The sequence below is a fragment of the Buteo buteo genome, chromosome 8 (genome assembly GCF_964188355.1).
Source record: "Buteo buteo chromosome 8, bButBut1.hap1.1, whole genome shotgun sequence".
In the NCBI taxonomy this organism is placed as follows: Eukaryota; Metazoa; Chordata; class Aves; order Accipitriformes; family Accipitridae; genus Buteo; species Buteo buteo.
The window spans coordinates 44,191,605-44,218,611 of NC_134178.1; the positions used below are offsets into that span (position 1 = coordinate 44,191,605).

Here is a 27,007-nt window from a genome sequence, read left to right on the forward strand (position 1 = left end):
GGGGGATATCCCAGCCAGTTTTCCCTTGATGGTTTTGGGGTGCTGCAGAGCTGGGGGGACAGGAATGCCCCCCGGCTCTCAAGCTTTCACAGGGGGGACAGCAGTCCTGCAGCCACCGCTGCTGCACTGCAAGCTGTGCACACACGGTCGGACATTTATGAAGGGATCTGCCCCTGACTGCATCTCAAAAAAATCCCTCTCGTGGTCTGAGAACTCCTTCTTTGCAGCTGTATTCAGCAGTATCCTACTTGCACAGTGGATTTTAAATAGGGAAGTGGCCACCGCCAACGCTCCTGGGCTGCTGGAAGGAGGGATTTCACCCTTCCATTGGGGACAGGACTGTATGACTGCTCTGAGGTATAGCATTTACTTGTACAAAATTTCTTTACACGACCACTGATGAAACCCACACTGCCACTACGCCTGCTTCAGAAACTGAGCACATTTCTGAAGGAGATGTCACTCGAAAGCCAGTAGGGGCATGAATTTTAATGAATATATCGGGTTACCCACTTGAGATATTCCCAGCAATGGGATAACCTAGCATTTGGAATAGCTAGCTAGAGCTAAAAATAAGGAGGAAGAGTCACCATTCAAGATCAAACTTTGGAAAAAGCACAGCACGTGATTTCTCTCCTGTAATAGTGAAAGTATTCAAGAAGAATGTACTTGGGTTAAATTATTTCTTCAGATGGAGCTCCAAGGCAGTATTTTCTCCATATCAAATATCATTTTGTCAGGGTTAAGTGGTCAAAGATCTCTCTCTCCTAGCCAGATTGAGAACATCTGGAAAGACCATCTTTAAAGAAATAGGAACAAGAGAAAAGGAAGCTAAAAAGAAGGCGACTGTCTTTTGATTCACATGAATGTGATGCTGCGGTTCTAGAGGGGGCACAGTTTTTTGGAGCAGTCTGCAAACACGCGATAGGCCTGGAGAAACTCCAGGTGCAACTGGATGGAGATGATCTTGCAAGATTGCTAGAAATGAAACTATGTGAAGACTGCTGAAAGTGAATCAAAATCTGACAAAAGCCAAAAATGTTTCTGATGCAGCAAGAGACTGAGGATGTTGGGAAAGCAGCCTGCAGGAAGGACAAGCCGTGCCGACTGTCGTATCACAGAAATTCTGTCTTTACAAACACAGCTACTGAAGGGATGTCATCAAGAACTGCATCAGAAGGAAGGACTAGTTTAACATGATGGCACTTTGAAGTCATTCTCCAGCCTAATGCAGAAACTTCATACCCAGGTGTAGCATCCAATTGCTGTGTTGTGAAATGAACTCTGAATAATCAAAGCTGAGTAAGCAACAGAAGAGACAACTGAAAAATTTATCTTGGCTCAAAAAAATGCTACAAGAGCGACTGTAACTCAGTCATCCTGAATTGATAGGAACCAGCAGAAAAGTTTCTAAGCTGACCTCTCTTGCAGGGGAATCAAGTAAATTTAAAGGATGAAAGTCAGATGCATTTCCAAATGTGTGGATAAATACTTTTTTTACTATAAGGCCTTTTTAGGAGTTTAAAATACATTTTCTCTGCCTTAAGTTTCAGACATACAGTTCTGAGGAAGCCGTCTGAAAAGCACAACTCCAAGATAGTCAAACAGCAGCTTACAGGTCCCAACCCGCAACCTTCTACAAAGTTCATTGCTGTTGTACAACTGGCAGATCCCACAGCTCTGCTTTTCCTACAGCCAGTTAGCATTAAGGTAAGTCTGTGTTGCAATGAAAGCGTTAAAGAGTAGTATTCTGTGGCAGTAAATGGAAGAGGTGGACACCATCTGTAAAAATTTTTTTAAAAAATGAATCCTATTCTAAATGAAATCTTATACAACCTAACGTTTTACACGTTGTGCCCAAGGCTTAACATTTCTGCTAATTTTTATGCTGCAGAATTGCACACGTCTTCAACCACATTGAGGCAGAAGAACCCGAGCTCGGTCAATAAACACAGGTTGCCGTTTTTATGGTAACCTTTCAAATCTAAGTTGAAATTCAGCATCATGCTGGGAGTGGAGAAGAGCAGAATGTTTTATGACTTCTTTGCAGATTTGAAAAACAAATTGCTCAATTTGATTGTTGGTCACTTAAGGGATACATAGTAGATGGGACAAAACCCTACCAACAGCTGGCAAAATGGAAAATTGAGGACCTCACTTTCTACTTTTTCCTCATTCTGAAAAGGTGAGGAAATATTACTTGAAATTTGAGGTAAACATGCTGTTCTCCCTCTACTCCCACTATGAGAAATAACTTGTCGGTGCCTATAGCATTACCAGGGAAGCACCTCATTGCCCAGTTCATGCACTTTCCTAGACAATTTCTCACAGCTGTTGATTTTGAATGCAATATGCTCAGTTATAACTCTCTCTGTATTCTCAATTTAGCCTTCTGCAAGGGCTTTTCTGAGTAGTTTATGCAAAACTTCACAAGATGTGGTGGACAAGGGCATTGAAAAACAGTCCACTTCTGCAGTTTGCACTCATTTTCTCTTCCAGTGTTGCCTTGAGAATACATGCTGCCTCAGTAACAAATATATGGGCAGAAAAATATTCATGGCACCCACCCATTCGGGCTCACATTTTCCATCATACTTCCTTAACAATTCAGCAAACATCCTTTTTTGTGACTACTACTGTAAGATTCACAGCATTTGTTCTCTCAGACTTTCCTAAAACATATTGTCTCAGTACTGTAACTTTTTAATCGAAGAGACCACGCTTACTACAAAATGGAGTTATCCCTACATTTGTTTCACTTAATTTCTACATGTAGGGGGCTACATATCTAACAGAAGATGAGAAAAACCCAACACAACACAGGTGTGGATGATCAGTATCCCCCCTTCTATCTCTAAAGAAATGTTTCTGAAGTTTGTTTCTGTGGACATGAAATCATCATCTCAAGCTATAATTTACAGAAGTTCAAGCCTTTACACTGCATACTCCTTCGGCTGTCATGAGAAATAACATTAGTTTGCCAGTACTACATATTCAGCTATGAATTGGTCAATAAAAGTTACCACACCGCTCATGGCAGTGTCATTTAAAGAAACCACAGATGGTACATAGGCTATCAGCCATTTTATTAAAGCACTCCTCTGCTTCACTACAACTGAAGTGTAAACAAAGCAGAATCATCACAATTGGAGCACATACGTGCTATAAAATTATTACTTCACAGATGTTTACTTCCAGTACTGCAGAACTGAAAACATCCAACTGATAACAGCTTCTAGCAAACTTTGAACCAAACCACAGTCTCTGCTTGGCAAGCATGTCAATAATGAGAGGACATCTATTTCCTGATTATTTTACCTCCACATTGTGAAAATCAAAGCAATGGTAAGGCAGAGCACTATGGTTTTGCTGATAAGGCCTCTACTCTCAGATTTCTGATCAAGTCACGGAAGGACTTACAGGACTGCAACCCTGATATAAACAGCTGTATTTACAAAAAACTCATTAGATGCAGTTTCTCAGGATTGCAGACACTAATCAAGAAACAAAATAGGACATTTTGAAAACATCCAAAGTCAAACACCGCTGGTTGTTGAACAAACTCCTGAGGAACTCTGGCCAGCTGAAGTGTTCACAGCGACCACTTCACGTCTCACAAAAGCAGTGTAGCAGAAAGCAGTGCACCACTCCAAGACACCTGTCAAAAGGAAAAAATTGCCACTTGTGCCGTCATCAGCCCTACTTCTGACAAGAACTCTAGTTTTCCACTAGTGTTTCCTATGTAAACTGACCCAACTTGGATATGCTGAGCTTGAAATACACTGGGCAGAAAGGCAACAGTAAGAAATCAAGAAAGTCATAGGAGAAGTAGGTCCAAGACACGGAGCCTCCAGAGGAAAGTTACTGACTGGAGTATTTCCAGCAGGACAGACACAAACCCACCGTAACAGAAGCTAGGTTTACACGGTCAAAGGCTGGAGGAGACATGGCAGGAGCCTAGAAGGTCAGAGCACACCCCATTGAGACCAGAGAGCAGGCCACAGAAACACCGAGCCTCACCAGCCCACGTTCTCCACACAGGAGAGTGACCACTTTGGCGCTGGTTGGTGTCATACACTCTGTTAGGACAGGGACAAAGGCACCAGCAGCTCTTCCAGTGAATAACACAGATGGAAGTAGAAAGTTCTACTCTTCCACCCACACATTTTGGTTTTGAGGGTGTTTTCACACGCATGACACACAAATATAAAAGCATCAAGGTAGCAGTTAAGTGGCAAAACCATGGAGAAAATTCTCTTAATACAGTCCCTTTTTGGTGCTGAAGTCAATAAAGCCCAACGGCACGTGCACAACGCTTATCCTCTGTAATACTCCCATCTTAAGTGCATAGTATAGATTCAGAGGAAAAATATACTGCTTTTCTCTAGAAATCTTGCTTCCTTCATTGCAGAAGTTGAAGGAGGCGGGGGAGACTAGGGTGCTGCAAAGTCAGACACCAATCTTTCAAGCTATGAATTATTCTTCCATGCCTCTAATTTGAGAATCACAGAATATTCACAGTTTACCAAATGAAATCAATCAAGATGTGTTTGGACATAAATGATATATAAATGTTATGTATTTTGAAACACTAGGTCTTTTTCACTCGAAAAAGACGACTTTTCGGGTGGAAGGTACCTTTGCCCTACATTTTCTGATTCTCCATCTGCAAAAAGGAGTGCCCTTTCTCACCTTTCACCTCAAAGAGCTGGAAGGAAGGCAGAAGAGAAGAAGGCTACATATGTGAAGAATCTGGCACAAGGAAATTTAATAACACTGTTTTCAAAGCCAAGTACTAATTGCATGCAACAAAGGAAAAAGAGCCAGATTCTTAAAGAATAAAAATCACACATTAATAAATATTGGCTCAGTATGTAAGCGCTATTTCCATGCACACTGAAAGTGCAATCCTTTAAGAGGGAAAACCCTCATATAATTAAAAGATGATATATCATTATGCATGACTGCAAGGGGAGCAAATAAAGATCACGAAGTTCTCAAAAAACCATGAGAAGTGTTTTCAGACATGGTTTACATGCAACACCCTGTACAATGGTGACAGAATATATGTGTTGACAAGTTTATAACAATGCATGTTTTCATGCTGATTCCCAAGAATAATGCAGTCAGAACAAGATTTAAAATTCCATACCTTGATTATTTCCACCAACTGATCCACACCACTGTCACCTGGAAAGATTGGTTGTCCTAGTAACAGTTCAGCCAATACACAGCCTGCTGACCACACATCTAAAAAAAGGAAAGGTATCAGTAAAAGGTATGTATTAGGCCATTTATACAAAACCCAGCAATTTTAAGCTACTTACTTTATTCTTTGCCATGTTTAATAGCAGATCTAACGCAGCTAAATATAAAAAACATTCCTCTCCTAAATGTTAATCTAGAAAACACAGATACCTGGCATAAAGCAATGGTGGGCAGACAGTCTTAGAAGTCAAACCATGAGACAATGAGAACTGGAAAATAATGTTAAACACCATAATATATTGACATAAAAACTTACACATATAGGGAAAAGACCTGAGAACATTCTGAAAATTAAGAATTTCCCCAAACCCTCTGTTATTTTTAAATTACATTGATCATGAACTATGCATAAGTATCATCCACTGCAACAGCTGATGATGTTTTTACTGTTTCTGAATGTTGAATAGACTCAATTTTTCGTCCATATATTGAAATGATATATACACTAGCAGATGAACCAGTACTGCAAGTATTACTTGTATCCTGCAGTACATGATGATTAAGGGATCTGGGAGATAGCCTCTGTAACTCAGTCACATCAAGACCTAATCTTTATCCCAATTCCATTTGCAAACTTGGCTGGATAACAGAACTGCAAGTCATAGATCAGGTCAACAGCATCCATAGAAGAAGCCATCAACTAATTTTCATACATATACCAAAACCCAGAAGTAGTCACTAGCAGGTACTCCTCTACATGAAGAAAATTTTCATAATCTATTACAGGTAATTAAATACTACAACAGTAACTTAAGAATGTATCTAAGTGTACTACAGAATATATAATTTTATTTTTGAAACAATTAATTTGTATGAAAAATATAATCAAGCAAATGCAGTAAACACTGCCTAGCAGATGTTTCTGAGAATCTGTTGTAACTGCACACTGAATACTGAAGTTTAAGCTGCTCAACACCATAAAAGTATTGCACCTAGATGCAGATAACTGCTTCTCAACTAAAAAAAAAAAGATTTGAATATAAGGTTTTCTAGAAAGCCATCATTTTTCAATGTATATCTGAAACCTTACACTAAAATCTAACCTCAAGCAATAAGCAAGGGAAGATCTGTAAAGCCTACAATCTTGTAATGCCCCAAAAGGGAAAAGAACAAACCCAGTCCCCTCCACTCATCTTTCTTTGAAGTCTCACCTACTTTTACAAGCTAACCTTTCCCCCCTCGCCCCTGAAATAACAGTACCATCACCACACTGAAACCCCAGAGAAGTTCCCTCCTGCGGTCTGTTCCAACCACACTATAGCAGGGATCCTTATTCCCTTAGTGTATTTAAACTATGCCATTAGGAAGCAGGATACACAAAACACTGTCAGTTATGGCTAAAGGTCTGTGTAAGGAAAATGTCTCTGACAGTTCTCTAAACAGTCTATTACCAGTTTGTCACAACCACTACAGACTGATGCAAAAAATAATAATAATAAAAAAAACAACAAAAACTTTCAGGAATTCAAGACTGAAAACAAAATAATCTGCAAATTAGAACAGAATTTTCCTTCCCCCATTTCTCAATGAAAGAGAGAGGGGCTACGCAAAAATACTTCACCTTCTTCTCAAGAAAGATATGGTTCAACTGGAACATATGGTAGACAAAAAGCACTGCTCATTACTGCAGCTTTCAAAATCATTCACCTCTAAGTCAAATGCATGCATTTTTACATAATGCCTTAGTACAAACATTGCATCAGAGTTTATCCTAAAAAGTAACTACTTGCAATACAAACAGCAACCAGAAATAATCCAAAGTTTGAGTCTTGATTTTCAACAACCAAACCAACCAGGTTATGCTTTTTGATCTTTTAGTCGTATTTAATAAAAGCTAATATGGCCACCAAGGTGCTAAGATCTCTTTTGGACAACAAATGAAGGAGGCACCACGTAAAGAACATTTAACTGCATCCAACTGCTAAACAATGTCTCTCTCTGATAGCTCCTGCTGTTGGGCCAACGCATACGACAAAAAGATGACGCAAAGAATCACTCTTTATGTCAACGCATGCATGCTGGTTTTATAGGAAATTACACAACAGTTCAACAGATAGTATAGATTTCTTCAGAAGTAGTGAAGGAACAGATTGAATATACCAAGCAGTCAGAGTACTGTAACTTAAAAGTCTATTTAAAGGCACCTTAAAGGGTTTTGAAAAAGCTGAGTCCTTTACATGGAGTACAGAAACCAAGCAGTACTCCAAAGCTATAATCATTATTTACAACTTCAATCCTTATTTTGCACTGAAAAAAGAAACAATATATGGGAAGGAAAAGTATTTGACAGAACATACAAAAACCCAAAGCTGACATGAGAGAAAGGCAGCATTCACAACTCACTTCCTTTTAGAATTTTGAAACTACGCTAGCATGGTTGGGGTTTTTTTCCAAATTAGACTGTGGCTTTTAAAAACTATTTTAAATAACCTTCTGGACTGGCTGCTCTGTGAAGTTAGTGTTGTGCTGTTTTATCCTTTCCCAGTCTCCCTAAATGCCTTTGCACTCCACCAGCCGATTTCAGACAAGTCTGAAAGGCAGAAGTCTCGAATCCATTACAGAAGTTTTGTAAAAAACAGTGGGGAGAGCATGCAGCAGTGTCGCTGCTGAGGAGAGGAGGGCTCAGTCCCTGCGGGACACGCCGGGCTTGTCCCCACGGTGCCAAACTGCAGCAGCAAACAAGTCGAAGGACGTGCAGGTCCTTGCTCAAGCAAGAAGGCCAAGCAGAAACAGCAGAGGGTACATGAGAAAGCTGAGAGCATCACAGGGGGAGAGAGGAGAAAAAGAAAAGATGTAGGCATGAGGAAATAGCTGGGGAAGTCTGAGGAATACCTGCTGTATTCATGATGGGTTTAACCCATCAAATATCCAACAAATCCACTGGAAACCTATGTAGTTGTTCCTCATGCACTGAAATCTTCCAAATTGGGTGATTTAATGCCTTGTTAAAAGTCTATTTAATTTTCCTTGCTAACACTTTAAACACACACTGAAATAAGATACAGGCATCCCAAAATCCCCAACTTTTTTTCCAGGAGAGTAGTTTCACTGACTTCCAAATTAGGACTTGGGCAATGTTCCCTGGGCAAGGAAGTGAACAAACCCTTGAAGCATCCTCAACAAAAGCCAAAGAGCAGAGGCTAACTTCAGCAGATCCAAGCAGGGTCAGCGACAAAACACAATTTACATAGGTGTTTATACAACTCTGGTGAGCAACCTACAACAAGGAAGAAACTGGGAAATTTCAGCTCTGCTGAAACTTAATGGAATCTATGCCATTGACTTTAACAGGACAAAAATTTGGCTCTGGCATAGTTTGCCTTTTATTTTCCCTCCCTTTGAATCTGGCACTTAAAAATTTATCTTCCAAATTTGGATGGTAACACTTTTCTCAAGCCTGAAGTAAACAATGTACTAAATTCTATATTTAAAGACATGTTACTTAAGAGAAGTGATAAGGTAGTTAATACTAGTTTTTGATAGCTTCTTCCCAGATCCTTTTCTGCCTTAGCAGAGTTACAGCTGACTATTATAGGTTAATAATCTTTCAGAGCAAGCTTGCAGTGTAACTACCTGCTCCCATGGGTAGAGAAGCATTTTCTGAACTATTTCTTTTTAATATGTGCAATTTAATTAAGGAAAAAAATACGACTATCATTCATGTGCTTTAAACTAGTTAATAAACAAGATGAGAGAGCCTTAGGAGAGAAAAAGTCAACAAATCATCCTTATGCTGAACTAGTTGGGACAATGTGAAATTTTAGGAGAAAATACTGAAAGCTATTAATTTTAAGTAGAAGAAAGTATGCAAGGCTTCTTTCTCCATACCTTCAGTGAAGTGTAGTCTAAACAATATGGACAGTAAATGCAACTGCCAGCCAAAAGCAACCTTCGAATAAGCTTATTTTGGATAGCTTTCACACATTATAATAGTAGCTAATGCCATATCTTTTGTAGATTGAAGAATACAGACAAATACCATTATCACATGAACTACCTGCACTAATTTAAACACACAAAAATTCATATAGCCTCTTATATGACAAATCTTTTCTTAAATTAATTTAAGTTTCCATTACTTTACTGATCTTGACAGTTGTTCGGTGGACATTAACTTGTCTAATAATATCACCTGTATGATTCCCTTGCTTTTGAATGCCATTCCAGCATTAGAGAAGGTAAGAAAAGCAGAATTTCTCTTTAGTTCAGGAAGAGGCATCTGGCAGGACAACTGGCAAAATCCACTCCTTCGCCTTAATTCTACATGTGGGCAATGGCCATTCCCAGTTGTCTGCAACAGAATACCCTGTCCGCAAATTTCATTTTTGTGATCTCAAACTCTGCCTTTCCAAGCTGAGAAGCTGGCCCCTTTCTTCACGGCACAAGCACCGTTCATTGTATTATGCTCCAGATCCTCTAACTTGTTATTTGGAGGACATGAAGGGGGCGGGGAGAGTTGAGCCTGCTCTCATCCATTTAGTACAAATTAAGAACTTTCCTTTATCTGACACTTAATGCGGCACATTTACCTTTCTACGTTTTTTTCAGCCCCTCATCTGTTCATCTTTGCCTCACTATCCCTTGACCTTGATGGACTATCTCCATCTTGGAGGTGACTCAAAATTGCTGGTCTGGAAACTGTGGAAACAAACTAGCAGGGAAGAAACCAGGAATGAGAAAAGCAGCCCTAAGAAGTCATAAAATCAGCAGCTTCTACATGCCAAATGCCAGAGCCCAAAGTGCTTTTCATTGCTGCTTGTTTGGAACAATTTTTGGGATGTCAGAATGAGACCAAAATTCTGGATTACGGGCACACATGCTACGCTGGTGCAAGTTTTGCACATCAAGCCACAGCAGAACCACAGATTATAGAGACAGAGTAAGGCTAAGCCTGAAAACATCAGGAAAGCCATGCTTGTTCCAGTATTTGGAACAAAAGCTAAATGCTCGTATCTCTATTCTTCTGCAATGTCGAGATGAAACTACAATGACAGGGGATAGAATAGTTCAGTAAATTAATGCACGTGCTTATTTTCAGCATTGGAAGTTGCCATCCAAGACACAGAGGCAAATACTTTTCACTGTTTGGCAACAGGTTTGGGACACACACCTTGTGATGGTTCTTCCCCAAGAAACTCTGAGACAGCCCGACTACGCACGCCTCCAGAGGAGCTTCTGCTCCAGACTGCTGTGGTGAAATACTCTCTCCCAGCTCTTACTAGGAAAGTGAATGAATAACTTCATGATACTTATTTTTGGACACCCCAAGAGAAGCCAGTAATACAGCCACACTGATCAATCTTTCCCTGCCAGTGGCTATAAATGTTCCCTCTGGGACACTCTCAACTCCTGCCAGCGCAGTGACAGAGAAAACGCGCCGAGACCAGCGGATCCTTGTTATCCAGAAGCACCGCCACGTTCTGGCGAGCCCTCTATTGCCCCATCACCTAACCTAGTAAAAAAAAATAATATGCATTTTATGGAGATAAAGCTTAACTGCACAACTTCTTTTTATACAAGAGGATCATGTGGCAACAGAAACACCTGCACTAACCCCTGCTTCAGCACCTATGTTTGTCCTAGGATGTTGTAGGGGAATGTGGGCAGCCATTCCACGGTTTTTCAGCAGCCAGCAGCACGCCAGCAACAGACTCTGGGATGGTGTTAACGCACACAGACCTGCAAGGAAGAAGCCTCAACCAAAACGCCTGTCAAGGGATAGCTGAAGGGCTTGGTTTGAAAAAAAAACCAGAAAAAAACCCCCCAAAACAAAACCAAAAAATCCAACCCCAACCCAACCAAAACCACCCTCCTGCAAATCAGCTGCAGGAACAAAACTACGTGCCATCCCCAGCAAGCCTTAGGGACACACACACACTTGCAGAATTCATAATCAAAGGTGCACGAAGGCCCAAACTGTACAAACTATGAAAGCACACGAGTGACATGAGTGCTTGTGCCCGACCACCGAAAAAACCCATAAAGTTGTACACAGGCAGACAACAGAGGTATTAGGGGCCTGGATTTGTAGCTATTTGGGAACAGGGATTATTTAAAAACTTGGAATAGGTCATTTCCCAGGTCATTATTTAAACAGTAGTCCCAGGTCCACTGGATGACACACACAGAGGCATTAACTGCAGTAAATGTGTTTTGATGCTACTCTTACTATCATATATATTTAAATACAGCTCTAATGCAGTACTTTACAAAAGCACAACAAGCACTACCCCTGGCTATGAGTTATTTTTAAAGGGACCTTTAGGGTTAGAATTTAAGTCACGCACTTTGATGAAATAATCAAGATCCTAGAAGTTAAAAGGCGGTTTACAGTTGTGACTTTCAGGATGAAAAGACACATCCTGGAACCAACTTTAGTTTCTGCTACATTGAAGAGCAAATAATGTCATATGGGCAAATTCATGTGTTAAAAGACAACCTAGAGAAAGCCAGACAGCCTAACACAACTTCTGGTTACAGTGCTAAAGAGGATGACAAACTACTGAAATGGTCGTGATGAAGGCCAGCTGTACTGTCAGTCTTGGGCCACCACAATGTCACCACCTCGGCTTAAGAAGCCCCTGTTGCTCAGAAATACTTCCAATAATTACTATATTGCAGCATGTTACAATCATAAGGCCTGCAATAACGTTAGCAAACAACAAAAACCTTAGAAAACTGCTGGATGCCTCACAGATGACGTACAAAAAAGTTCTACTTAGAACACATTTTGGCTTCATATTCCTCACTGATTTTATTTTTAACCTAGTTTTAAGATAGCATACTTAAACAGAAGAGTCAAGATCCCTACTTTCCATGTAAACTCAGTTTTTGTTACCACACACACACAGGTTTGTATATAGAGAAAAAACTGTGTAGCAGGAAAGGGCTGTTGTGCTAACAATTCAGAAGAAAACAATAACTAGAAAACACACACATGTCCACATAAAAAAAAAGTTTAAAATGCAGTATTACAATAGTGAAGAATTTCACAGTTCCCTATACATTGAGCTATGGATACAGTACCGATAATTAAATGTTCCTTCCTCTCCCCCTCTTTTAAAGAAACCTATCTGTGCTTTTTGGTTGGTGTACAAATAACGCTGGTTGTGTTTGGATGAGCAATCCTATGTGAAATAGGGAAGAGTTCTCACTAAGCGCTCTTGCTGCCCATCTAGCAAGAACTAAGGAAAATCCTGGTGTTTACCACCACTGGAAGCAGCAGCATCACAAAACTAAACCCCTAGACCTTCTAACATACTGCAGAACACTGGGAAACACCCAAGTAAGTCTGTAAAGGCATTTTATTACTTCTCAGCTCCCAAATGCAAAGATTCTGTTGAGAAGGAAGTGGAGGGAGGACAGGATAGGAAGGAATATTTGCTGAACTTCATTTTCAAGCTATTCTGTGCAAGTTTCAGAGAAGGGGCTTGGGGGAAGAGGTTTTTTTGGGGGAGGCACTAGAAAGTCTGAACAACAACTGAAATTCATGATGGTTTTGGCAAGTGGAAAATGGACTCCTCACTCTAGAATGATTAGAGCTATTTTAGAGACCAGCAGATAAGAAAACAAAAATGGAAAGACCAACTTTAAAAAGGGTCTGCAAAAAAGTGCAAGATTACAGTCATTATACAGTCGGAGCAAGAGACATTTTACAGGCTTATCTATAAAGCAGTCTCTTCTGGTGACACCTAAAATATTTGTTTTATGCAGTTATCCTCCAAAACAAGTTGTCTCAGTGCACTCTGATAATGCAGCTGAGCCAATCTATTAGCTCTCAGCTGGGAAAAAGATATCAACTGGGATCAGCCGCCTTCCTCTCACTCATGAGCTCCCACCACTGTGCTTTTGCCTGGGCTCTGCTGCTTATGGGACTACACGGTAATGCTGATTCAACTCACTAGAGTAGCAGAAAGTTAACCTAACCAAACATCTCGTCAGTTGAAGTTGAATCAGCGTATTAAACAGTAAACCAGGAGAGCTATGGTATCCAGGGCAAAAAAGAGTAGGGCTGGGGCTGCCATTTTTGGCAGCGGCCAACAGTTAAATAAGTTCTGCCCTTTTATCTTTATTGTGCCATTACTTTCCACAGAGTTCTTATGGTTCTGCCTCTTTTTTCTACTGGGGAGATACGCAAGTGTTGCTACAATACATGCTGAAGAATAACCAATGGAAAAAAAAAAATAGTGAGAGCAGGCAACTCTTCAGGAACACTTCTTTTTTCAAAGAACTGCAGAGTTGCAACGAGCCAGCCAGCCATTGAATTTAACACTAGTTAGAACATACTAACTTTAAACATACTTTAACTGGCTATAAACCTATTCTGCCAAGACTTGATCATGATCTCCAAATCCTTTTGAACATATTAAACCTTGCCTAAGTGACTCAAGTCCATAAGCAAGGTGAAAGCTTAGCACAATATTGGGGAACCTGAGAGCCAAATCTCATCTCTCTAGCACTAGCACTTGGAGCCCAGAGAATATCTTGACTAAAAAACTGAAGAAGTTACCCACAACCACCCAACAGATTGCTGTTTGTATTTATGATTTTTTTCATTTTGCTGTTCATTTTTACGACTCCACTGTAAGAAAACCCAGCTGTTCCCTGTCCTCTGCCAAAATCTCCCACTTCCCTAACATTTCCATGACACAGCTATGTGCCAGGTATTAGAAAGACGTCTTCATGTTCAAAATTAATGGCTAAAGGACAGCAAAAGTTAACAGAATAAGTCAAATCAGAAAGACTGTTGCACACAATATATTAAAACTGTCAAGGGAGTTTAGAGCCAATCATTAGGCTACATTTTCCCTCCCACTAAATCTCTTTACAAAAAGCCAAGTTACAGAATTATTTGTGTCTAAATCACAGCATAACAGAAGCAGTAGTTGGTATTTGTACAGTCATTCTTTACAGTTATTTTAAGTCATCAAAATGATTTTCTGGCTTGAGATCTCATACCTACTTTTAAACTAAATGGCAAAATCACCTGGATTTTTTTTGTTCAAAATCAAATTTCTCCCCACACATTAAAAAAGCACCTTTCCTAATGTAATTGACGCTGAAATCTCAAAAGGTATAGAAATCACAGCAGCCATCTACAAAAATGTGTGTATTTTGTTAAGAAGTGATATCTGACCATTTACAATTAAATTCTGCCTCTAGGGATTATATCCAAGTATCTGGAAACGTTTACACTTAACTACAGAATAAAGACTCAGGCAGTTGGTACAGATTTCAACAAATACACATACATACCTATACTGGAGGTATAATCGGTGGCTCCAAAGATCAACTCTGGTGCCCTGTAGTACCGAGAGCAGATGTATGAAACATTAGGCTCTCCACGAACCAGCTGTTTTGCACTGAAAAGGAAACAAAATAATAATCTTTCAGTAATGAGTAGTTTTACAATATTGCAATGTAGACCAACATTAAGCTTTGGCACTCTTCACCCACCCTCAACTCCTAACTGCTAAAGTACCATGTTATTTTAAGATGATGCAAGCCACAGACTCAATTTACCATGAAATCAGTCCAATCCATCAAGCAGCTATCTTATACTGGACACAGTAAAGGAAATTCGGACTACAATCTAGGTGATAAATAAGGTCAGATTTTTGGCTGGCAGTTGTCTGTTGCCAGGTACAAAGGTTTGTTTACAATGAAAAAGAGGACAGAATACGGTTCAGTCAAATGTAGTTACCTTTTAAGGTTCAAAAGCTCTGGATACTCACCAGAATTGAGAGGTTTGTTTTGGGGGGTTTTTTTGATCGTTTTTTGTTGTTGGTTTTTTTTTTTTTTTAAATTTCCATCAGAATATTCTGGCTCTTTGCTGTTTAAGGGAGTGTGGTCTAAGGCAAAAGGTGTAGGAGGAGACAAAGAAAAGAAAACTCTGCCATTGTAGTCACTTGTTAATGGTCCACGATTAATATGAAGCCTTCATTTATACTGCAAGAGGTCAGCCACAAAGGTTCTAACCTACAGTATTGCCCCAACCACTACCTTTGGAAGAATCAAAGAAAATAGAGGGGCACGAGAGCACATTACTCTTGGAACATGAGACTATGAACATATAATTCTTTCTTAGTTAACACCAAGTGTTAGATGGAAAGCAGCTGGAAGACAAAACTGCCCTTTCAGAAATATGGCATTCAACTAAGCAGCACCAAACCCAGCAGAGTGGCAAGCCAGCCAAATCCAACGTGCAACCTTCCGGACACTCTCCTCAGCCTTCATGGAAGAAGGACTCCCACCACCCATTTAGCCTTTTTAAAAAGTCTCAATTTTCTGTTTTCTATATAGAAAATACAATTAACAGATAAAAAGAAAGTACCACCTTCTTATGCATTGTTACTTTTGAGTTTCAGTGTAATTCCTGTTTTGCTCCAGCACTGGTGAGGTAGAGCTGAGGAGGAGATTCCCGAGCCACCAGGCATGACGATGCACTGCTTGAATAACCACCATCTGACATTCCCACTCGCTACAGGCAAGCGAATTTAGCAACAGCAGCTTCCGTGACCTCTCACACATATGCCCTAACTATTTTAGTCTGCAAAGCTATAGCGCAATCTAAAGACTCAACTTTCCTGGAGAGAAATCTGTCTCCTGTCTCAGTGTGGATTCCCAGAATTTCTGTATCAGTTCTCAGATGGGGGCTGGACTCTAAAGGTGATTCACTTGAACAGATACTGGAAATAAATGTGCCACTGGAAACTAGGATACAGACGTCCACTATCTGAGAGCTTCAATTAGATGTGTTGCTTCTGATCTTGAGCCTCTACGGTATGTGAAATATTAAGTGAATTGGTGCATATACACGTGGACTAATAAAATGTAGCATTAGCCTTTTTAGGTTGCTATGCCACTGCGCCTGTCCTCTCTTCCCTAAACACATCTCACCCTAATATTTGGTTGTATTTTTCCACGGTGCAGTATTTCCCCTATGTGACAGCGTGTTTATTTTATCTTTCTAATACCTGCAAAAATAACAGGCTTGAACTTTAATTCCCTCCCTCCTGATATCCTTTTCCAGCTCTTTTTTCCCCACTCTCCTATGAACTCATTTTAAGAGGAAAACAGAGTATCAATAATTTCTCTTTCAAAACTACAAATGAAGACCTTCTGAGGAACACAGAGGATTTCTTTGCAAAGTTGCACCCAGGTTCACTTTGAAGGAAGGTCTTTTCACCAGGTTTCAGGCCACAGATGCACTTACCTTCCGAAGTCGCAGAGTTTTAGAACAGCTGTATCAGGGTCCAGCAAGAGGTTCTGTGGTTTTATATCCCGGTGGCAGATCCCAAAGGAATGGATATAGGCTAAACTCCGGAACAGCTGATACATGTACAACTGAAACACAGAAACATCGCATAAGACGTGCTTTCCCAGTCAAAACAAGGTAAACAAACTCTTAGAAGAGCAACAAAATCACTCAAAGAAGACCCTACTGAATGCACATTAGTGCTATGAAGATGGGCAAGGTACTCGCATCCTTCCATACCCACCTTTTGCCACATACCCACACATGCAGTTCAAATTTGTTCATTTATCCATTCAAAAATGAGCACAATTCCAAAAGAAAATAATTGTGCTAGCTTTCCAACATTTATAAATAATGGTAGTCATAAAAAACATACACAAAATAAAGGTGTTTCAGTTTGCCTTATAAATCAGCCTCTTCATAGAAATGAAGTATTCCAGGTTATTAAAAAAACCAAACCCCTCTAAACAACCTGCCCCCCAAAACCCTAAAGAAAACTCTTTAGCTGATGAAGTTACGAACAACATATTAAATGTTGCCCAAGGACTATGGTAGTGCCTCAGCCTGTGACTTGAATTAATCCCCCAGTTTCTCTTGGTGAGGGGACAGACTCATTTTAATTTCAAATCTCTGGGCAAAAAGGCAGAGAAAAACAACTGTTTGGAATAATTTTATGCAAGGCACAGCAAACAAGTATGCTGAGGGAGAGTTTTCTCTGCCTCTTTTCCAAGACTGGCTAACCCCCTTTGCAAGGAGGAATACAGCAAGGGGAGATGTTACAAAGCCAAGAGCTTCACAGCGCAAGATTACAGGGCAAGGGGAGGATGTCCAGCTGCTGGAACTACACACTGTCGGCTATGGAGAATAAAGAGCTGCTGGATACAATTAGGGCTGTATAGCGTGTACAGTCATAAAGGCACGGGAAGCCCTGTTTCAAGGTTGTCAGGTTGTTACCTTTGTTGTGTCCCCCACAAGGTTCCTCTTAAAATCAAGCTACAGGCAGGACATTGTACTGAAGATGCACCTCCACACTTTCCTTTTCTAAGCGCATTCTCTAAAAGTTCACCTTTAACGGTCTGTAAAACCGGGTGCAACTGCTAGATATTGATATCAGGTCATATTTGCCTCACTTTCACCACTATCTTTGTCTTTCCACTTTCTCTATCCCTCATTTTTTGTTGTTCATTTAGCAGGGAAAGTAGGAGCAGGAGGAGAATTGCTTGAATATTGGCTCTAGGTCTTTAGTTTTCATGTTTGTTTCTGAAAACTGCAACTCTGCACAAAGAAAAGCAAACAAACATGTTTTCTGAATTGCCTGTTCTAGGCACGTTAACTCTGTATTGTGCAAGTGTATTGCAAAATAATGCAAAAGATTGCTCTAACTTGAGGAGTCAAGTCAACACATGCAGGATTTAGAAAGTATGCCTTTCATCTCCACACAGCAAACCCAAAACATCCAAGAATTTCTTACAGCATGTTAGAAGATACAAATAAGAATTAGCAGAAAGATTACTAGAAAAGCTTCCCTGCAGTTCTTTAACAGTTTCTTTGTTACCCAGGGAAGAGCAGCTCTCTGCCTGCCTAGGTATCAATCAGAAGTGAATATATAGCTCTGATCTAATTTTTGTGTAGCCAAGATGTCTGGAAAATTGCAAAAGCTTTAATGACATCAAGGTAACACGATCTTTTTAAATACAGGATTGTGAGAAAGGCTTGGCTTGCCAGAAAAATAAGAACAGCCTTCCAGGCTACCTGCAATGGGAAGTCCCAAGCAAGATGAAAGAGTTGAAGCAGAATTTTCTCTCAAAGTGTAAGTAAGGACAATTTTTCCCAAATTCCCATAATGAAGAGCAATTAGGGCAAGAGTACTGACAAAAGATATATAAACAATTTATCAAAAGTTAAGCTAACAGATTTGGGGGACCATCTAACCTGAAGACATGCTGTTCCACCAACAGACCAGAGTGACCTTGCAGTAGAAATTGTTACTACTGGATGATAAAGTTATGTGCTTTCTTAAAAACAGGCACCAGTGCTGACTATTGTGGAGACATGCCATTTACAATTTATGCATATACAGTTATGGCACAACACTTCATTATTGGAATAATTACTATTTATAGCTTTCACCTTTGTAACTTTCATCTTCTTTCAATCAAATTGAAGTTTTTTCTTAACCCCACCCTCATGTTAAGCATTATGCTTTTAAAGAGGAGTCTGGAGAAATCAATATGCATCAGGAATATTTGTTGCTAATTTCCATTTAATGTTACCTGGGCACCATGTTAACAAGTTAATGCCATGTGAAAACATGATCATTCACTAGCGTGTGGATTGTGGTCACCGCAATATATGAAATGGAACTACAAGACCCAGATGGATTCCATGTTTGACCAAAAAAAAAAAAAATTATTCATTTTAACCACTTTGTAAAAGACAACAAAAAGACACAGACAACTTAAGTGAGGTTTTGAGGCTACAATGTGCATAACAGCATCTTACCCCAAGTAGCTCTTCAAGACAAGAGCCAATGAGCTCCAAGTGGGGACAAAAATATGCCTTTCATGCCCATAACAGAAGCACATGAACTCTTATTCATATGCCAGGAAAAGGCGAAGATAACAGATAAGAGAACATTATTCTTCCTGACATCCTCTTTCAGTTCCTGACCTTTGTACTATTGTGTCATCATCACCTCAGGAAACCGAAGCTGCTCATCTGGCTGGTGTCAGTGTCTACCTAAGCTGATTCAAAAACAAAACACTCCCCCCACACTCAGTCTCCCTCACCCACTCCAAGATTTTTGTAAAGTGAGAAATCAGGAGTGCTTGCTTTAAGCCTCTATTTTTCCTTCGCTGTAACAAATAGTCTTTTTTTTTTTCCTTGCCTCAAGGTGTACATGCTCCTAAAAATTTCAGAAAACTAATTATGTCAGAAAAGAGGTATCCATACAGTCTATTCCTATAATATCCTTCTTCATCTAACCATATCTATCAGTTACCTACCTTGACATAAATCATAGGGAGTGTCTGTTTGGCCCGACTATAATGTCTGGCAACTCTGTATACTGTTTCAGGAACATAGTCCAGCACCAAGTTGAGGTACACCTCATCTTTCTGAAAGAGAATAGAGAAGAAGAAAAAAAAAAATCAGCAATAGATTTGAAGCATAAAGTACAATTAAAGCATTCAGAGAAGCCAACAGGATGAGAAAGTTGTGGACATTTTAAGTACACATCTTTAGGAGAAGTATAAAGTGCTGCCAAACTGTCTTTCCTTTAGGCTTTGCACTCGTGCACTAATATTTAAGTCAAACTTATGTTTAAGGTCATGTTAATTAATATGGTCTCCAACATAAGGCATTTTCTGATTATAAATGGGGACAAGGATATAATTGTTCTGCCCAGTCAATATTTTCATTAGGAGATATTTCAAGGTGACATATACATCATTATTTGAAGCAGTCTATTAACTCATAAGTCCCTTACCTGCCAAAACCCACTAAGTCCAAATTTAAAAGTCCCAAGCTCACCCCCCAACAACTACACATCAAAAAAAGTTTAAAAACCCTGCATCTTTTAGAAATGGTACTTTGATCTTACTGAATTCTTAACTATTAAGGAATTAGTAATACATATTAACCATTCACAGACAGTAAGCTAGTGTTAACGTTTGTAACCATTCTGTTCACATGCATTTTGATGTCCCAGTTATCTCCAACTTAAACATATGAACTTATTCATGGCAAAACAGAACAAGCCAAAACCAAAGACTCAAGTATTGCTTTTAATATCTCGGATCAGGTTAGAGGTCTGTGTGAACATAACACAGAGAAGCAACAGACGTAGCTTTATAATAAGATACTTTGTTACAGAATACATTAGCAAAGGAAAGAAGGAACAAAGAGGAATTAAATGACAAGGTACTATAATCACATAGTGCCTAACTGTGGAACTGAAAATTTTCAGCAGTAAAACAGGTCTTTAAAAGTCTTCTGATATTTTAATGCAGTCTTCTGTGCAAACCCTATCAGGACTGTGAATACATTTAATGTTGGGGGTGGGGTTATAATTAACTATATCAACCTGAAAAATTACTTTTGAAAGCTAGGTGAATTACCCAGAATTTACCTCTCCTGTGCTTGCTGTATTAACAGCTGGATCTTTCTGTAGAGAAAGACAATACATAAAGACTTTACGTGGATGCAAACAGTACAGAACTCCCAGGTCTTAACTGGAGTCCCTTGTCAGCAGCTCCACTGGCTAGGTATCTTAATACCCAAACCCAAACCTCATTTAGCTATCGCAATTTAACAACATTACTGAGACTTAACATGTCACTTCAAGCACAGAGTGTGGTGTGTTACTCTCCAGTGCTCTCTTTTCCTTACCTGCCTCTCTCCTGCCTCAGCAAAGAGCAGCAGTCTCCAATGAGTAAAGAAATAGTACACAGTAACACACACAGAAATACACACCTTGAATACACAATATGCAAAGAACTGCTGGGTTTGTGTCTTGTTAGAAACTCAGAATTCAAGATCTCTGGTCACCATTACCTATTTTCAGGACATTTTAATAGTTCTTACCAGGACCTCCTAATAGGCCAAGTCACCTTGCAAGGCCCTGCCTACATCACTCTTCCCTACAAAAAGATGCTCTTTTTAATATCATTGCTTAAATGACAGTGGTATTAACACCAGCACTAAGCAAATGTCAATGGCCCAGTAACTTGTATCTGCTCTTACGGTACTTCTGCAACATAGACAAGGAGCAGCAGCCTCCGAAACCCTGCCTACGCTGATGCCTCTCCAGTGCCACCCCAGGAACTAGGTAACAACATGAAGGAACCTGGGTACCAGACTGGAAAACAAACTTTTTGAAATGGAGGAGGAGGGACAAGTACCAGCAGTGCAGAGGAAATACCAGACCACTCTGGAACTCCATAGATATGCAAATGTATGCAAGAAAACGATGTACTTGTATTTTAGCACTTTCCCTTCTGCAACAAGAGAAGTTCTTATTTCCCTGACTCTCACTTCAAGCCAACAAAAATCCACCACCACCTCTTCTTAGGTCAGAGCTTTCAAGGTGTTAATTATAAAATACAGAAGTTAAATGTCCTGAAAAATCAAAGTTAACTTATGCCTGATAAGGCAACCTGTACACCAAGAGAAAACAGTCTCATGAGTATGAATTTTGATTCAGTGGAGATAGAACCTGATGAATATGCTGAATGCTTGCCTCTTGGAGGATGGGAAAGTCTTACTGGTAACAAGTCACTGCACAGAGCACTCTCTTATTGAAGTTGATTACTTTCATTCAAGGATTCATTTTCCAGGTATCAAAAGAATTTACATGATAGAATAGAGACAGAAAAAAATGAGTAGAAATGGAATTATAGTGATCGCATTATCCTCTCATAGTACAAGTAAAAGGAGACATATAAAACAGTAATATATATGATCATTAAACCATGTCTATGCTACTTCACAACAGCAAGTTTTGAGAATTAAAGAACTCTATAGTTCATACCACTTTTTCTTCACTTTTCCTCCGTTTTTATTGTTATTTTATGTTCTGTTGGAAATGGGATTAATTCAATGGCATGACATAACACAAGCACAAAAAAGCTCAAGGCACCTGAATCAGAGAAATGGAGGTTTTACACTCACCCACCAATGCTTATGAATTTTAATGCTATCCACAGTACTTGAACAAACAACATGGGGTTTGCGTGGTATTGCTCCTGTGTAAACACATATCACACATCACCTAGAACACGAAAGCACACGAATACCTTTCCCCCAGCCAACGAAAAAGTTTTGATGTACCATTTGATGTACCCACAACTTTAATATGCAACTATAAAGGCAAGGCTTATGGTGTTGGCTGTATAAGTAGCTGCATATTCCACTCCTACCACAAGCAACTGACACTTCAGAAGTGCTCTAAATGACTACTTTCATGAATTAAAGATGATTCAAGTGTTCTGACCTACCTCCTCCTGATGTCACCTGGCGCAAATCTGATAAACACTCAGAATACGGTTTTCAAGAGTCCTCACCCTTCTCTGTGAGCATGAACTGGATGAAAATAACATCCAAGTTACCTGGATTCCCCTGAACAAGATTCAGGACAAGCTAGAAAGCAGTCATGGCCTGACAAGCTCTGAGGATGATGTAACCTGGTTTGCCTACCTCATGCATTCCTCCTAAACACATATTTTTCCAGTGACCCAGATGTATTGCAATAGGAAACAGGGTTAGCTCAAAGAGCTTGCCAAATGAGGGCAACTGCTTGAGGATCAAGCGGGAGGATCAAGGCTTATCTTTCCATTACAGGAAGCCTTTTTCAAACCTCACCACATATTCCACACATGACTTGTTTCCGCACTGCTGTTTCAAAATTACTGGGCTGGGAACAAACCAAGGTAACCTAACTGTCAGGAGCACTTCTAAAGTGCCTCTACAGAGAGCAGAAAGTCCAGAGGAGACTGCATGACATAAATGACAGAAAGCAAACACAAGATGTCATTAAATAACTCACTTCTTACAGACCTTAGGATCGAATAGATCATTAGCTTTCCTCAGCAGGTCAAATGATAATGTGCATCCATGTTCTCCTGTGCTTGTTGCTAAGGTTATGACTGAGTACTCTTGAAAATAAAATAAGATAAAGGTGGGGGGCAGGGGGGAAGAGAGAGAGAGAGAGAAAAAAAGTGGGGGAAGCCAGACACTGAAATACACGATCAGTGTATTTCATTAGGATTTTGACTTTAGCAATGCGGGTCATGTATCTGCAATTGCCTCAAATGTTAGAAGCTGCTTTTTGTCACCTGGCAGATAAATCCTCAGTTGACAAACACTGCTCTGAAGCAAGCCACAAGCAAAAAAAAAGACTGCCTTGCCATTGAACTGCTCTGCACCTCCCAAGAACTGACAATTCAGGCACCACTTCACTTTGGTTGGGAATGCTTCATCTAAGTAAGTACTAATACAGACTATGCCATAATAAGAGGTATGAGAAAGACTAGGACACAAGAGCCAAAACATTCTAGCAACTTAATTTTTTTCTTTGTATCAGAAATTGGAGATAAACCAGGCTGCAAGTACAACTACTCTAGCACATGAGCACTACACATTATGTGGCTGAAGACTGAGTGAAATTGAAAACATCACCCTACTGACACAAGAAAGGCTGCATGGAGGTCTCAAACTCTGCTTTTAAAACTCTTCTCTCCTCTTAAGTAATCTGTTTTAAGCACCATCCAGTTGAGCTTAACTGTGGCCAGCATAAAGCAACAGCTATTGAGTTCAAAGATTCACTCTTCTGGATTGTTCCTTGCAGGGAAAATACAAATATCCCTTCTCTATCATTCTCCCTCACCTCAACAAACCCCAGATTAATCCTGAGTGGTTTCTACCAGCTTTCATTGATTTTTTTCATATATCACACACACTACATTTACAACGTGCATGTATAAATTGCAATCAACATTAGTCAGTCACAGTCCAAGTATTTCCCCTATTTACCACCAACACGATGATAGAAGCCAAGGAGGTCATACATGCCAAATGCCAGACTAAGGGCAAAAGGAAAAAAAAAACAATAAAAATCACAGGGTGTACTCTGAAGAATATGTCAGCACCGAGTAAGATGCTAGAAGTTCTCCTGCACTGTCAGTCCCACCTGGAATCTAAGGAATCTAGGATAAAAAGGTTAAGAAGCTATTCTGGGTACTCATTCTTCTAGGATGACTAAATTTACTGGTCAGCATTTGGAAAAAGTGAAGAATATGCTCATTTAAATTTTCATCTCCTGGCAGATCAGTGACAGTGCAGTGGTGGTTCTGGTGTGGTCTGCAGGTGGTTTTTTGCTTTTGTATTTTCTTTTTTTAATCCCGGATCATTTAATTGAGCTAGTTTTCAGATGGACTCCACATGATGAGCTGTATGAGCATAACTGAGAGGAAATACAGGAGTTTCTTAAATTAACTTTGCATTTGGAGAAATAAATGTGGAATTGCGCTCTGAAGAAACTCACCTTACCTGCCTATTCAAGCTAGAAGCACATACATACATAAGCAATAAACATAAAATTAAGGAATATGCCTCCAGAATGCACTTCTCCTTATTGGAATTATCCCAAGGCACCAGTAGTGGGGCTATATGAGGTAAATAAGCCAGTCAGTTTACTCAAGGGGATCATGTTTTCTGTACCTTATGACAGCACCCCACGGATGATGTTTCAGAGGTAGGTGCTACACACAGAGCTGTTACTGACAGGATGGCAGCTATGCAAGGGTCCTGTCAAAAAGCACTGAGGGAGTTGGAAAGCAAGAAAATGGATTTTAGCATTTCACGTGGATTATGCCTTCTTTCAGAGTGTGTTATTTAAACACCGGACTGTCAGCATGAGGCAAGATATGCCCTTCACCCTGGCTTAGCCATCTAGATTTAGACAACATAAAAGGTTCAAAGTCACACAGTTTTTGCCCTAGATTCAAAAAAAGGTTATTTTACTTTTACTTAAAGCTACAACCAGCATGCACTTTACACACGCTTATCAAGCGCCATGAGTGACCCACCTTCCTTCTCTTATCTTGAAGGCTGACATAGTACCTCAAAGATACAAAGACTTTGGACCTGCTTTCAAAGACAAAGTGAGAATTTGCAGCCTTCCTCCTCTAACTACTGAGTAGCCATGATACACTGGAAAAATTTGAAAAAGCAAAAAATATTGTAGTTGACCTAATTTGTATGAAGGAATGGTGACATCCAGTGGCCACATGCGCCTGTTTTTACTTGCAGTTTACAACCACATCCATTTCAAAACAGAGCTGTGGCTGCCACCAAAGTAAAGGAACCGTAAGCCTAGAGGTATAGCTGCAGTTTCACACAGGTAACTCCAGGGGGGTAAGAGCAGTTGAAGACTCAATTCCAGTGTTCAGAAAGATACCAATACTTTGTATTAGTGCTGCAAGTCTTGGGCAAAATATCTCCTTTCCTATCCCCTCACTGTTCATGACTGAGTTTGAGAACTGAGATCTGTCCCAAGACTTCTGTTCCTATACCTACTTGTCAAAACTTACCAAATTGTGCTGTAATGCTCATTACTCTTCAACATAACACAGTCTGGTGTTGGCAGGAACTGCCAACTGGGTCAGCTGTGATGGTAACTTAAGGGCAGAAGTCAAGCCTCCCAATATAGATCAGACTTCAGAACTCTCCTGGGTCTTGGTCTAACACAATTGGTCTACCTTTGATCATTGAAAGAGTCTAGGTTATTAGGTGATGTGCTAAGCCTTCCCCCTTCATATATTTAAAAAAAAAAAAAAAAAAAAGATGACATTTTCTGTCATAGTTTCCCCCTCTAAAGAGAAACTACAGTAAAGAAAAAGGTCACTCATGAACAAAATTTGGGTATGCCTGCCAATTCTTGTTTATTTTATACCCTGTAAAGTCCTTAAGCTTTTAGCGTACTTTGAAGGAGAAATATTTCTACAAAGTTGGAAACAGCCACCCAACATCTAGAAGGTGGGATTGATTTCTCATCTTTGACACAGGTGATCTGTGGATATTTGAACCACAGCTCCCAAGCAGGGACTGTGCATAAGCTGGCTGGAAGATGAAAATTAACAGACAATGTTGGGATGACTTGGCTGTCCTGCATACCTTACCAAAAAAGCGAAAAGCAAAATCTTTGGAGATTCACTGTTTTCTTGTCTGTATGCTACCTTCCAGACCAAGTGGAAATTTCTGAATTGGGATATATCCATGACAGCATACTAGGCAAGATAATACACAATAATCATTCAAACTATATGCCTGCCTCAAGACAAACAATACAAGCTGCTTTCCGTCCAACACGGCAAGATGAAAGCAGTAGCTAGAGCTGGTAGAGAAATGACTTGGGAGCAGAAGAGTGACTAACCAGACGTATTGGACGGTTCACTGGTCTAGAGACAAATCACGGAGCTTCCCGTTTCCACTGCATGCATCTACCACGCTGAGGATCCAGCCGCTGCTGCCTACTCCGCCCTTGCAAAGCCCTACTGCAGGCAGACAAAACTGCTGTTTCTATTAACACAACCTACTCAAAACCAGACACTGCTTATAACTACAACTAAGGAAATTCCCAGCATGTTGCGAGCCCTAACAGCAGTAACTGATAATGATTATCTGATGACTGGTGCCCTTTTTGAAATGAGCTTGGCAGGCCTCAGGCAAGGACTACAGAGATACCAACATCACAAAACTCCTCATAATTGGCATTAATTGCTCCTTTGTTGACAGCACAGCAGATCTGCCAAGGATTAAATGGATCGTCGTGACTAAATTCATCTCTAGTGATAGCCCTTCAGCACATTACTAGACTGTTACAAAACATTCACATAGGCTCTGTCAATTCAAAGCTGGGCTCAAGGCTTTGTTAATTGAACTTTTTGTGCAAGATTTTTTTTTTTTTTTAAACAAATCCAATTA

At 39.9% G+C, this 27,007-nt stretch overlaps 1 protein-coding gene across 2 annotated transcripts in view; it reads right to left on the minus strand.

Moving 5' to 3' along the window:
* The window catches only part of GSK3B (glycogen synthase kinase 3 beta), a 151,710-nt gene that overhangs the window by 34,858 nt on the left and 89,845 nt on the right, over positions 1–27,007 (minus strand). For both annotated transcript variants that reach the window (XM_075034395.1, XM_075034396.1), the window contains exons 4-7: positions 19,531–19,641; positions 16,484–16,614; positions 14,524–14,630; positions 5,153–5,250 (exon numbers count right to left, since the gene is read on the minus strand). In XM_075034395.1, the coding sequence (XP_074890496.1) occupies positions 5,153–5,250; positions 14,524–14,630; positions 16,484–16,614; positions 19,531–19,641 (447 nt within the window). The remainder of the gene's footprint in view (positions 1–5,152; positions 5,251–14,523; positions 14,631–16,483; positions 16,615–19,530; positions 19,642–27,007) is intronic.